Source organism: Pleurodeles waltl, chromosome 11 (genome assembly GCF_031143425.1).
Source record: "Pleurodeles waltl isolate 20211129_DDA chromosome 11, aPleWal1.hap1.20221129, whole genome shotgun sequence".
Taxonomy (NCBI): Eukaryota; Metazoa; Chordata; class Amphibia; order Caudata; family Salamandridae; genus Pleurodeles; species Pleurodeles waltl.
Genome location: NC_090450.1, coordinates 967,303,592 through 967,318,596, shown reverse-complemented (window position 1 = coordinate 967,318,596; position 15,005 = coordinate 967,303,592). Strand labels below are relative to the sequence as shown.

Genomic DNA, 15,005 nt, shown 5'->3' with positions numbered 1-15,005 from the left:
TCCTGCACCCTCTCTGTTGGTGGTGTGCGACTCTGGTCGGTCTTGGTGTCCCCACACTTGAAGGGAGAACAGATCTGACCTGTAGGAGCATGGTTACCTCGTCCTGGGCGGCTGCTGCGTCAGTAGTCCACTCCTTCTCTTTGTCCGTTGAAATCTGAAGTCCTGGTATCATGGGGTCCCTTAAGCACTCAATTTAGGGTGATGAGGAAGTGAAGGGTAGTAGCCAATGGGCTACTTATCCCTGGGCTCACTACACCCCCTAGATGACCACTTCCTTTGGGGAGTGGGCATCACCGTGTCACAGAATCGCTAATTCCAACACACACAAGATGGTGGAATTCCTAAATTAGTATTCACTTCGGGGAGGTCACCCTGGAGGGGAGTCCAGCCTGGCAGTGCGACATATCTCCTGAATAACTATTTTTCCAGCCTCTCCTGGTGTCAAATGGGCCACAGGGCACTGGGTTGCATCTCCCAGGTCTGGGGGAAGCTGTGGTCATGTACCGAAGTTGGTAGGGACTTTGAAGTCCCTGGCCTTCGTATAAAGATTTACTAGCCATCCAGTTGATGGAAGTGATAACACTTCCTGCCAGAGGAGGCATTGTTTCTGACCTCTGAGAGCAGAAGCTCTCACCTCCTGAGGATCAGAAACTAGTCTGTGGTGGCAGGCTTGTTGATACCAGTCAGCCAACACACTAGAAGACTAGTAGGTTTTAGGGGGCAACTCTAAGGTTCCCTCTGGGTGCCAGTCATAATAAATACAATGTTGGCATCAGTATGGATTTATTAAGACTAGGTGTTTGATGCCACCTCTGTGCAGCCATCATGTAGCTGGGTTTCGCATGCTGACCAGTGTCCAGTGCATGCTTTAGGATGGCTGCCCAGTCACTTGCAATGTCTAGGAATATAACTAGACTTCCAGGGGCCTATCTGCTTTTGTAGATATGCCCTTGCATGTATTATAAAGCACTCTGCCTTAGGGCTCTTAAGGCCTGCTGTAGGGGTGACTTAAATATAATGCCTGAAATGACTTTGGCATGGCAGACAATGAGTTTTCCATGTCATGTTTTCACTTAGGGTTTGCACCCTGGCATGCAGTCTGCGATGGAAGGCTGTGTAGTTTGAGTGTGGGTCCCTTTGGGTGGCATAAGGTATGCTGCAGCCTTTAGTGACCCTCTTTAGTGCCCATGCCCTAGGTGCCAGGTGTATAGTTTACTGGGGACTTACACAGGTGCTAAAGTCCTGTGCCAGTTGTGAAACAATCAGACATACTTTATTTTAAGGAAAGAGCACTGGCACGGAGGTCTGATTAGCAGGCCTCAGTGCAATGTCAATCGAAAATCTACTTTTAGTTGTGCTAAAAGGAGGCAAAAAGGAGGGTGACATTGGCAAAGAAGCCAGTCTTTTTTTTTTTTTTTTTTTTTTTTTTTTTTCTCTCTCTCTTTTTTTTTTTTTTCACAGTAGGGGTAGAGTTTCCATAGAAAGACCATTTTGGTTTTGCTAATAACTTTGGCACCGTTTGGCAAATCTGCACTAAATATTCCAATATCCTTCTGGAGGGCAGAGTGAGCCCACCCTGAATCCCAGGGTCATGTGGTATGGCTGTAAAATATACTTTCAACACCATTAGCTGTCTGTCAGATAACTCCCTATTGTTCAACTGCAGCTTCACCACAGTTTGTGAGCAACTAGAGTACTAACATTATGTATTTATGACAAGTGTGTGTTTTGCTTCTCTAGTGACCGAGATGAAACACTCATGCACCGACAAAAATCCCTGGAATGAGCTTCTTAGTTTAAAGAAGACCTTTATTAAATCACTCTGCAAGGTTCGTAGAGGAGATTAGCATGCTGAAAGCACACGTTTAAAAAAATGGTCACAGCAATGAAATAAAAACATGTACAAATGATTCTCCACTGCAGTATACACAGCAAATGTGTCTGTATATATGTCACAATACAAAGCAAATAACAAGAATTAAAAAATGCTTCACCATGAGGCACGGGCAAATCTGCGTCATCTCCCTCCTTATCAGCATCAGACTGCCAAATCCCAGAATCGATCGTGGAGAGAGAGATCAATTATCCTCACAGGAAGGATGACAGACTTCAGCATCCTGAGCATGTCTGAGATCTGTCACTCCCCGGTCCATCTGGTCTCAGCCTCTTATATACTTTAAACAAACGAGAGGACAATTCTAGAAACCTCCTCCCACTCCATAAGTTTAGTATTAAAAAATGCTGGCTACTTCAGGTCAGTTTTGAAAACAACACGTCAGGAATTGGCCAAGATCCCAAGATGCCCTCTTTCTCAACACAACCGTTCCCTGCTGTACCATAACCATCATTCTAGTACATTGTTATCAGCCTAAGCCCTTGGTGAGAAAGAAAACGCAGAATAAACACATGAGCGCCTTGTATAATGTGAGCATGGAAAAATATTTTCAGCTTTTAACGTGGCGGTGGCTAATGCTAAAATAAAGTCAATAGGCAAAATGAAGTTGATGGTCACTAATGTGACGGTGTGCTGCTAGGCTAAGTGCAACATGGAGTCAGTGGTCAAAACGCAGATATTACAGTGTGGCACCACTGAATGCCATGTTGATTGAATCAAAGCTGTAAAACTGAAAACACTTGCTAAAGAGGAGATTGAAGTAAAGGAACAAAATGAGGTGCTGTTTTTTTCATACCAATTGTGGTGAGTGCTCCTGAAAGCTAAAGTGAGGGTGCATTTCTAGGAGTTCTCAAATATCTTCCTTATCAATGTCAGTAAAGCATTCTGAAATGCAGAGAAACCTGTACTTCCCAACACCAGTCAACTGAATTAACTGGGTTAAACTAAAGTGCTAGCATTTTATATTCAAGACAAAAGTGAGGCATTTTGAATGCCTTCACTGTTCAACTCGACACCCATAACTGGGGAAAACCCTTGTCGCCTGTGCTCTTTTCCTGGCACCATTCAGAGTCTGATGCCCATCGATCGATTCCACTTTTAGCCTTCTTCAGAGCCTCACACCCTCCCCCCCTCATCTTCGACTTCTTTGCTGGGAATACACACAGGGTGATCGCACAGGTGCCCTTCCAGTGCTGTCTCCTGTGCCACGCATATCATCCGTCAGTGGATTTGTAACCTCTGCCTTATCCCCCAACCACAACGTGTGTGGAGCCCCCCTTGCCTTTGTCGCAGAATACCACCCCTAACATTGCAAGAGGCATTGGGTACATCAAGAAATGCATCAGCCATCCTCCCGACAAAGCACCTCACATCTTTGGAGAACAGGCCCCCTCATTTAAAGTGAGGATACCTGCCATATGAGCGTTCCGTCCATCTATTCCAGATGTGAGCTTCACCAGCGGCTCAGACCAGGAGGAAGAAGTGGCTCTTCCAACCTCCTCAACCACTCACCCTCTGCCAGGGTTTTGATTATATTTTGTACAGACGCACATACTAAACCTCTTAAAAGCACTCACACAGAGGTGGAGCACTACCTGAGGGGGCTGGACATTCAGACCTATGTCAAATTCCCATCTAGGATGTCTGCCCTTTAAAGGCTCCAGCAGGCACCAGACAAATGCCTTGAAACGGACATAGCTCCCATCCAAGCACATTGACTCTTTGTGGCCATTGAGCCCCAAGATCGTGCATACACCTCACCTCCATTTGAAGCCGAAAACCCCTTTGACACGGATGACTAACCAATCTTTGTTTCTGAAGCTGCTATTGACATTGAAGACCCAGTTGATGAAAAGCTCTGATGACTCTGAGAAGCCCATCATTCAAAGACTGCAGCAGAAGCTGGACATGAGGCAGAAAATACATTTATTCATCCCTCACTGAGCCACCTGTCAATCCTTTGAGACTGCCTCTAAAGAGAAGGCTTGCCTTTCCAGACGAAACCATCAGAACAAATCCATGTCCCCAGGCACAAGAAACGGAAGCACCAGCCTCACCCCTATGTTCCACCACCTCCACTGCTGCCCGCCTTTAATCCACCACCACCTTCACTACAATTTTCACCACACCCACTGCCCTCTCTGCAATCCCCAGAGACATCTCCCCCACATTTCTTCTATAACCCAGGCAGCTCCGTTGGCCATGTCAACCCTTAGAAGAGCCCTTTTGAGCCAGGGCGATCAGACAACCTGTGTGGCGACTGATGCTGTACTCCCCCTGGAACACCACCCTGTTGGAGCATCTTGCCCTGATGATACAACAGCATTTCATGATGTGATCCTAAAGACAACTCCTTTTCACAAGATGGAAATGCATACCGTCATTGGAGAAGACCATTTCCTTGTCTCTTGTCTGGGCAAACAGCCAAAGAACCTATGAAAGCCAGGATGGTAATACCAAGGGTTATATAAAAAAGAAAATTACCCTACTTACATCAAGGGCCATGGCACCCCTCCCTCCACTTACCCCACCCCCCACACACCTGTGCCCAACACACTGCGAGCAAGCAGTCTCCACGGCCTGAGAAGGAGAGCAAAACACTCTATGCTGGGGAAAAAGGATGGTTGTAGGGGCTATCACTTACTGTAGGATAGCCAGCACAGTGGGGCTCTTTTCCAACTATGACAGGGCACATTGGGAGGAGATGCAACAGCTAGTCAAGCATCGTCTGGAGGAATTTAGGAAGCGAGGGGAGGAAATGACCACAGGCGGTGAGCCTATATTCAGTGACCGCATCTGCAGCACCCTCAATGATGTGGAGACCGCTTTCTGAGGGGTAAACACACTTCAACTATTTGCCCACACAGTGTGTCTTGGCCCCTCATCAAAGCTGGTGCATCAACTGTCTTGAGCTACTTGCCATAAGACTCACTGCCAAAGCTTTCGTTCCAGTCACTTGAGGAAAAAGTAGTTTTCTTCACAACAGACAACATGGCGGCCATGTGTTACCTCCAGAAACAAGGTGACATTCACACTCGCTTGCTGTTTACACAAGCACAGCAGACCCGGCATTGGGCGTTCTGCCACTGCCTACACCTTCTGGCTGTACACCTTCCAGGGGCTGACAACAACTTGGCAGACCTGCTCAGGACGTGACAACAAGTCCACAGGTGGAAACTCCACCCAGAACACCTTCCCCAGTACTTCCACCTCTTGGGCACTCAATCAATAACTAGATCTCTTCCTGCACCCCCCCCCGCACGTGAAGAATGACCAAACGGTGCATCCAGGTACTTGAACACAGTCTATGGGCATTGTACTATAGATGAACTGGTAAGTGTTCTTTGCTTAGTTTTTCTGCCTCTGTCACTCCTTCCATACAGCAGACATCTCAATCCTGATCCTAGTAGCCCCCACACATGGGGCCACACAGCCCTGATATTTTGTTCCTCAAGATGTCAGTCAGACCCCAGTCTTATTCCCTTATCCAGACTCTATAGCAGAGAGATCTCTAGATGCAAAATGGGCTCTCATGCATTACATCAAACAAACCCTTCGGCAAAACGGACCTGTTGTTCATAGCCTTTTCCAAACCCCTCAAGGGCCATCTTATTTCTAAGGCTTATATTGGCAGGTTATCCACCACTTGCAGGGGAGTATTATTGTTTTACAGTCTATCCAGAGCATCTGTATATACAGCAGGCCACACTACAAACCAAGATCATTACTTACCCTATAGCATCTGTTTGTGCTCACATGCACCTTTCCTCCTCCCTGGAGCATGTACATGCAGACCTCTTTCTTATTAATTAACTTCTTTTCATAATACACCTGTGCAGCACACTGTGTTCACTTGCTACTCCATACCAGTTGCACCTGCTGTGCGAAAAAAACATCAACATGGTGCCTTGCTCATTACCAGCTAGAGGTGGAAATTCGCTCCATTCTGTAACTTTAAAGTCTTTCTTCAAAGAAAAACAACAATTTGACACAAGGCAGCAGGAGTATGCAGAGCATGTGAATCTGCATTAATACACATTACAAAAAGATGCTTAGAAGGCAGGTAACATTCTTTGTTTCTGCCTATGCCTCTCCATAAAGCCTGCACAGTGTCTCTTTTGACTTGGTCCCTGGGCGCTCTGTTTTGATTTCCATTTGTTTTTTTTTCTCTTTCTTGCTTTCTTGTCTTTCTTTCTTTCTGCCTTTCTTTTACATTCTGTCTCTGTGGTCTGTCTGCTCCCACTTCCTTTTGGAAAAACATGGCACCCAGTTTGATGACCAGATAGAAGTACAAAGGTATGTGCCCCACTCTACAGTCGGATGACACCAACCACAAGCTATCATGATAAGATGGTGTGAAGAGGCATTATCCTCGCTTGCCAAAGGATGTGGGTGCTCTTTGGGTTGTACACGCTTACGGTTTCGTTCTGAGACTGCGGGATGGAAACGACATAAACATGGAGGATATCTTTCCAAGTGCTCATTTGGATTTCTGTGCTATGGAAGGGATATTCCAATGTCTTGGCCTGGAACCAAGACATCCTACAAATCCGAGAACATTGGGTACCAGACTCTTTGGACACTGAAAAGTAAGCATGTGTGTCTCCTTATGGGTTCCTAACTTTGTGTTTTGAGACTTTAACCTCACAGCTGGTGTTAGGTACTTGTTGCTAGTAGTAGAGGACGAATTTTAGTACACAGCAACACATGACAATGGGCTAATGGTGTTCTCCAAGGGCAAACCTAGCACTCTGCCTGTACTACTTATTTTGTGATGTTACCTGGAACAAACTACTTGTGATTTTGAATCAAGCCCTTAAATTTGCTTCTCTCTCTTGCCCAGGCCTCACCCCCGATCACCATACTTATCATGGGAAGGAGAGCGTGGACACTAAACACAACCGAGGTCGAGGGGGCGGAGAGACCACTCGCTTCCACACTGTGAACGTGGCACAGTCTGTCCGCTTTAGCAGTAAGTTGCAGCATTTTTTGATTAGACGCTTGGCGTCTGAATCTCATGGACCCTGCTGGCTATTCCAGCTCATTCCCTGGCTTGGCAAAAGCTTCGAAGTTAATTATGCAGGCTGTAAATAAAGAAGTGTCTCCCTTGCTGTTGCCGGTCTCCTATTCATAGATCAGCATGTTTTGAGATCTGAACCTGCCTAAAGCCTTTCTTGGTTTGTATCTGCTGGTATTTTTACTGTATTTATAAATGTTTCTTCATTTACGAGGGTGCTTGGTGCCATTGGCACAATTTTAATGTGTGTTATAGATCCCTCATCCGTTTGCTGGACACACAGTGGCAGACGCGTACTACCACACAAGTGGTACATATGTGTTCGATGGCATATGTTGCTGCAGATACACATGTTTAGCACAGTCCGCTGCCTGGTGTTGGGCTCGGAGTATTACAAGTTGTTTTTCTTCGAAGAAGTCTTTTTTGGTCACGGGACCGAAGGACTCCTCCCTCTTCGGCTCCATTGCGCATGGGCGTCGACTCCATCTTAGATTGTTTTTTTCCGCTGTCGGGTTCGGACGTATTCCTTTTCGCTCCATGTTTCGGTTCGGAAAGTTAGTCAGAATCTCGGAAGAAAGCGTCGGTATTGTTCCGTTCGGTATCGGGATAGTTAGGTACATCGACACCGATCATCGGAAGACTTTGGGGTAGTTTCGATTCCCCCATCGGGGCCTGGTCGGCCCGACCGCGTGCGACATCGAAGCCGATGGAACGGACCCCGTTTCGTTTCTGCCCAAAATGTCACAGTAAGTATCCTTATACAGATCAGCACTTGGTCTGTAACTTGTGCTTGTCCCCCGAGCACAAGGAGGATACCTGTGAGGCCTGTCGAGCCTTCCGGTCCAGAAAAACACTCCGGGACCGAAGAGCCAGGCGTCTACAAATGGCGTTCACGCCAACAAAACAACGTTTCGACGACGAAGAGGAAACTTTCTCAGTTCCGGAATCAGAATCCGGAGACTCCGACGTCGAACAACAGCAACAAACAGTGAGTAAGACGTCGAAAATTAAAACCATCGAGAAGACAAAAGCCCAGGGGATGCCACTGCCAACAGGCCATGGCTCGACCCATAAGACCGGCGACCCGTCGAAGGCGCCGAAAAAGGGCACGCCCATAGCGAAGACACCCGACTCCGGTCGAGGGACCGCCATGGAGCAACCTCGGAGCCGAGATAGCGGCTCCGAGAGGCAAAAACAAGATGCCGGCACCGAAAAACCTCGGCACCGAGGCACACTGCCGAAATCCACAAAAATTCTGTCGGTGCCGAAGCCGAAAAAAGATTCTCTCTCGGCGCCGAAAAGTTCCACACCTTCATCCTACATAGAGGAACGAGGAATAAGGGGCCAGATGCACAGATTTGGACAAGAGCTCCAAAGTGTAGAATCAGACTACACACAAAAGAGACTGTACATCCAGCAAGACACAGGGAAGATATCAACCCTTCCCCCAATAATAAGGAAAAGAAGGATCGGACTTCTTAAGGATGACGCACAACCACAAGCCAAAGTGGTTAAAAAAAAGTCATGCCTCCGCCCTCTCCACCACAACAGGCATCGCCGGCACAAACACCGCCACAAATGCACTCACCAGCGCAAACTACCATAAGTCAAGATAATCAGGATCAAGACGCTTGGGACCTATATGACACCCCAGTGCCGGACAATGATCCCGATTCATACCCCACAAAGCCGTCACCGCCAGAGGACAGTACCTCATACTCGCAACTGGTGGCTAGGGCTGCAGAATTCCACAATGTCCAACTGCATTCCGATCCTATAGAGGATGGTTTTTTATTTAACACCCTCTCGGCTACACATAGCCAATATCAATGTCTCCCAATGCTACCAGGGATGTTACGGCACGCAAAACAAATTTTTGAAGAGCCCGTAAAATCAAGAGCCATCACCCCAAGGGTGGATAAGAAATACAAACCACCACCCACAGACCCAGTGTTTATTACTTCGCAGTTACCACCTGACTCCGTAGTAGTAGGGGCAGCTCGCAAGAGAGCAAATTCCCATACATCTGGCGACGCCCCACCTCCGGACAAAGAAAGCAGAAAATTTGATGCGGCAGGAAAAAGAGTAGCATCACAGGCAGCCAACCAGTGGCGCATCGCAAATTCTCAAGCGCTGCTGGCCAGATATGACCGCGCACACTGGGATGAGATGCAACTTCTCGTAGACCATCTTCCCCAGGAATACCAAAAAAGGGCGCAGCAAATAGTTGAAGAGGGACAAACCATCTCAAACAATCAAATCCGCTCTTCACTGGACGCAGCCGATACTGCAGCGAGAACAGTCAACACTGCTGTCACCATAAGGAGACACGCTTGGCTCCGCACTTCAGGCTTCAAACCTGAAATCCAGCAGGCTGTCCTTAATATGCCCTTCAACGAGAAACAACTTTTTGGCCCTGAAGTGGACACAGCCATTGAAAAACTTAAAAAGGACACAGACACGGCCAAAGCCATGGGCGCACTCTACTCCCCGCAGAGCAGAGGCTCTTTTAGAAAAACTCCATTTAGAGGGGGGTTTCGTGGCCAACCCACAGACACCACCAGCCAACAAACAAGAACCACACCATATCAGGGTTCATTCCAAAGGGGAGGTTTCAGGGGATATAGAGGGGGTCAATTCCCAAGGAGTAGGGGAAGCTTCCAAACTCCAAAAACACCTCCACCTAAACAGTGACTTTCAAGTCACACAACCCCTTCACTCAACACCAGTGGGGGGAAGACTAAGCCAATTCTACCAATCTTGGCAGCAGATTACAACAGACAATTGGGTATTAGCAATAATCCAACATGGCTATTGCATAGAATTCCACAAATTCCCACCAAACATCCCTCCAAAAACACGCAAAATGTCACCACAACATTTAGAACTTTTAGGACTAGAAGTTCAAGCACTACTGCAAAAGGATGCAATAGAGTTAGTACCAGTACAACAAAAAAACATAGGAGTTTACTCCCTGTACTTTCTAATTCCAAAAAAAGACAAAACATTAAGACCAATATTAGATCTCAGGACACTAAATACCTACATCATATCGGACCACTTTCACATGGTCACACTACAAGACATCATTCCACTGCTCAAACAGCAAGATTACATGACCACATTAGACCTAAAAGATGCGTACTTTCATATACCGATACACCCTTCTCACAGAAAGTACCTAAGGTTCGTATTCCAAGGAATACATTACCAATTCAAGGTGTTGCCATTCGGAATAACAACTGCACCAAGAGTATTCACAAAATGTCTAGCAGTAGTAGCAGCACATATCAGGAGACAACAGATACATGTGTTTCCTTACCTAGACGATTGGCTAATCAAGACCAACACAGTAAAAAAGTGCACAAACGACACCACATATGTCATACAAACCCTTCACAAACTGGGTTTCTCCATCAACTATACAAAGTCACACCTCGAACCGTGTCAGACACAACAATATCTAGGGGCAACCATCAACACATCAAAAGGAATTGCCACTCCAAGTCCACAAAGAGTGCAAGCATTCCACAAGGTAATAAGTGCTATGTTTCCAAACCAAAAGATACAAGCAAAATTTGTGCTAAAACTTCTAGGCATGATGTCATCATGCATAGCCATTGTCCCAAACGCAAGACTACACATGCGACCCTTACAACAGTGTCTAGCATCACAATGGTCACAGGCACAGGGTCAACTTCAAGATCTGGTGTTGGTAGACCGCCAAACATACCTCTCGCTTCTATGGTGGAACAGCAACAATTTAAACAAAGGGCGGACATTTCAGGACCCAGTGCCTCAATACGTTATAACAACAGATGCTTCCATGACAGGGTGGGGAGCACACCTCAATCACCACAGCATTCAAGGACAATGGGATGTACACCAAACAAACTTTCATATAAATTACCTAGAACTGTTAGCAGTATTTCTAGCGTTAAAAGCCTTTCAACCCATAATAACACACAAATACATTCTTGTCAAAACAGACAACATGACAACAATGTATTATTTAAACAAACAAGGAGGAACACACTCAACACAATTGTGTCTCCTAACACAAAAAATATGGCAGTGGGCGATTCACAACCACATTCGCCTAATAGCACAATTTATTCCAGGGATCCAAAACCAACTAGCAGACAACCTTTCGCGAGACCACCAACAAGTCCACGAATGGGAAATTCACCCCCAAGTTCTGAACAAGTACTTTCAAATTTGGGGAACACCCCAGATAGATTTGTTCGCAACAAAAGAAAACGCAAAATGCCAAAACTTCGCATCCAGGTACCCACACCGCGAATCACAAGGCAATGCTCTATGGATGAGTTGGTCAGGGATATTTGCATACGCTTTTCCCCCTCTCCCTCTCCTTCCATATCTAGTAAACAAATTGAGTCAAAACCAACTCAAACTCATACTGATAGCACCCACATGGGCAAGACAACCTTGGTATACAACTCTACTAGACCTTTCACTAGTACCGCATGTCAAACTACCCAACAGACCAGATCTGTTAACACAACACAAACAACAGATCAGGCATCCAAACCCAGCATCATTGAATCTAGCAATTTGGCTCCTGAAATCCTAGAATTCGGACACTTAGACCTCACACAAGAATGTAATGAGGTCATAAAACAAGCTAGAAAAGCTTCCACTAGACACTGCTATGCATCTAAGTGGAAAAGATTTGTTTGCTACTGCCATACCAATCCAATCCAACCATTGCATGCCTCTACGAAGGACATAGTGGGATACTTACTACATTTGCAAAAAGCGAATCTCGCTTTTTCATCTATAAAAATACACCTCGCAGCAATATCTGCTTACCTACAAACTACTCATTCATCGTCTCTATTTAGAATACCAGTTATTAAAGCATTCATGGAAGGGCTAAAAAGAATTATACCACCAAGAACACCACCAGTTCCTTCATGGAACCTTAACATCGTCTTAACAAGACTCATGGGTCCACCTTTCGAACCCATGCATTCCTGTGAAATGCAATATCTAACGTGGAAGGTCGCATTTCTCATTGCAATCACATCCCTCAGAAGAGTAAGTGAAATACAGGCATTTACCATACAAGAACCATTTATTCAAATACACAAAAATAAAATAGTTCTAAGAACAAATCCAAAATTTCTACCAAAAGTAATCTCACCATTCCATTTAAATCAAACAGTAGAATTGCCAGTGTTCTTCCCACAACCAGATTCCGTGGCTGAAAGGGCACTACATACATTAGACATCAAAAGAGCACTAATGTACTACATGGACAGAACAAAGCTAATCAGGAAAACAAAACAACTGTTCATAGCTTTTCAAAAACCACACATAGGAAATCCAATCTCTAAACAAGGCATTGCTAGATGGATAGTCAGATGTATTCAAACATGCTATCTTAAAGCCAAGAGAGAATTGCCTATTACACCAAAGGCACACTCAACCAGAAAGAAAGGTGCTACAATGGCCTTTCTAGGAAACATTCCTATGAGCGAAATATGTAAGGCTGCAACCTGGTCTACGCCTCATACATTTACTAAACACTACTGTGTAGACGTACTAAATGCACAACAAGCTACAGTGGGCCAAGCTGTACTAAGAACATTATTCCAAACTACTTCAACTCCTACAGGCTAAACCACCGCTTTTAGGGGAGGTAACTGCTTTATAGTCTATGCTAAACATGTGTATCTGCAGCAACATATGCCATCGAACTGAAAATGTCACTTACCCAGTGTACATCTGTTCGTGGCATTAGTCGCTGCAGATTCACATGTGCCCTCCCGCCTCCCCGGGAAGCCTGTAGCCGTTTAGAAGTAGATCTTAAATCTTAAACATTTGTACATTTGTAAATAATTATTATAAACTTTTTATGTACATACGTATTCACTCCATTGCATGGGCACTATTTATAGCAAACAACTCCATCCTCACCCTCTGCGGGGAAAACAATCTAAGATGGAGTCGACGCCCATGCGCAATGGAGCCGAAGAGGGAGGAGTCCTTCGGTCCCGTGACCAAAAAAGACTTCTTCGAAGAAAAACAACTTGTAATACTCCGAGCCCAACACCAGGCAGCGGACTGTGCTAAACATGTGAATCTGCAGCGACTAATGCCACGAACAGATGTACACTGGGTAAGTGACATTTTCATTACTGTACAAATCTGAGAAACAGAGCCATTATACGGAATCAAAGCTATTGTGGTGTAAAATGTGATGTTTATAGTTGAGACTTAAGTACTGCAAGATGCTTCACATTTCCATAGTTTTTCGTATGACGATATGAATAACTGCAGGGCAAAAAGGGAATCTGGTAAACCAATACGACTTTCAAGGGGGCTATGGTGGTGGTGGTGTGCACATGGAGTTACTCATCTAAGTAATTGCTTCTGTGGACACCGAGGAGATCAAACTTTGGAAAATGAAAATAGATGTTGAAGCCAAGTTGTGCAGTATTTGAAAGTCAGTCGGAGTACAGCAGGATGTAGTTTGCATAAATAGCAAACAAGCAATTGGAACAACTGTTATCAGAGAAAGAAACACAAAGACGCTTGCCTTAATCTTGCCAAACATTTCCTCCGTAGATGAGAGGCACAAATTAAACTTTTTATTGTGGAGCTGGCTGCACTCGATGCCTTGACTATGTTAGGACCTCTGTCTTGGAGCAGTGTATTTATTTAATTAGATTTATATTATAGTACATCTAAGAGGACATAGAAAAGCACTTCTTCAGGACCAGGCATAGGGTAACATTGAGACCCACACAAAATTTAACACCATGAAATGTAGGTCTTCCAAGTAAAGCTGTTATCTTTATGGTGCAGCTTTTGAGAGAGGCTGAGTGAAATACTGTAGGTTGGCACTGACTATCAAAGGTCTTTTAGGAACTGGTGAATCAAGTCCCTTCTAAAAGTTGAGATTAATGTGGCCTGTCGGAATGTGTTATAAAACAAATTTCAATTCCATATGATGTTTTCAGAGTGTGATTGCTTTGGCGGGAAGGCTTTCTGAATCTGGAAGTCTCCAGCTTGAGAAGAGCTTGGCTTCTTATTTTGTACTGGGCAGCTGACGTTTTTGAGATAAATATTTAGGTTTGTTCAAATGAGCCACCTTGAAAGTGATGTGTTAAGTTTTGGAGGCAGAGCGACTGTCATTGGGAAGTCAAGCTAGGGAAGAATGGACTGGTGTGCATACAGACTGGTTTAATGGAAGTTAAATGACATTAAGGTGGCCTAGTCATCAGCAACTTTCTGTGAGATGATTGGGACATGAATGATCAGATTAAAATCCTATTGGCGAATACAGGCTTGATACTATAGTGATGCTTCAGTTGAAACTTAGCGTTCATGACAAGCTCTTTGAGGTGGAGTAGTTTGTTAATTTTGTTAGAAACGTAGCCGAGGGATATGGAGCCCATGTCCTTGAGCTGGTGTTACCATTCAGCCAGAAGTTTGTTTGGTGAGAGAAGGGGAAGTTCAGTTTTTTTATTTTAATCTTTTTTCAAATAGAACAAACGTAAACGGGCCTTGACAGTCAAAGAAATGTGTGGGTGTCTAGCATGCTTGATGCAGAATTCAATCTTTTAAAGAGCATAACGTTAGTTTTGTGATTCACTTCCTGTTCTGTATATTCAGAATTGAGTAAGTAATGGTCTTGAGCATTTTTCAGCATTTGATTTTTAAGTAACTTGAGTATGGTCAGCGTATTGCAGAGAGGATGTGCCGTGCACATAGCGCAGTGAGGAATCATGGAGATTGAACGATCGGTGTGGGGAATGATCTCAATAAGGGATCACTGAACAGTGCGCATGGTATCTTTTCTCTGCAGTATGGCAAATATACTCCATTACATTAAAATCAAATGCTGAAGAATGCTCTGGACTCTTAATTCCTCAATCTGAACATACAGAATCTGACGTTAAACATGAAATGGAGGTGAGGTCCAAGGTACATTCTCCTCAAGGGACTTTCACAGGGGTAAGGAAAGTTTTGATGTTGCATTCTGTCGGAGAACTAAACATTTAAGAAGCACTTCGAATTGACTGCTAAGACTGGAACAGCAGATCTAAAGAGAAGGCAGAGATC

General features: G+C 44.9%; 1 protein-coding gene across 4 annotated transcripts in view; it reads left to right on the top strand.

Annotated features, from left to right (window-relative positions):
- DGCR2 (DiGeorge syndrome critical region gene 2) overlaps window positions 1-15,005 on the top strand; it is a 213,046-nt gene that overhangs the window by 74,126 nt on the left and 123,915 nt on the right. For all 4 annotated transcript variants that reach the window (XM_069215196.1, XM_069215194.1, XM_069215195.1 and 1 more), the window contains one exon: window positions 6,738-6,866. In XM_069215196.1, the coding sequence (XP_069071297.1) occupies window positions 6,738-6,866 (129 nt within the window). The remainder of the gene's footprint in view (window positions 1-6,737; window positions 6,867-15,005) is intronic.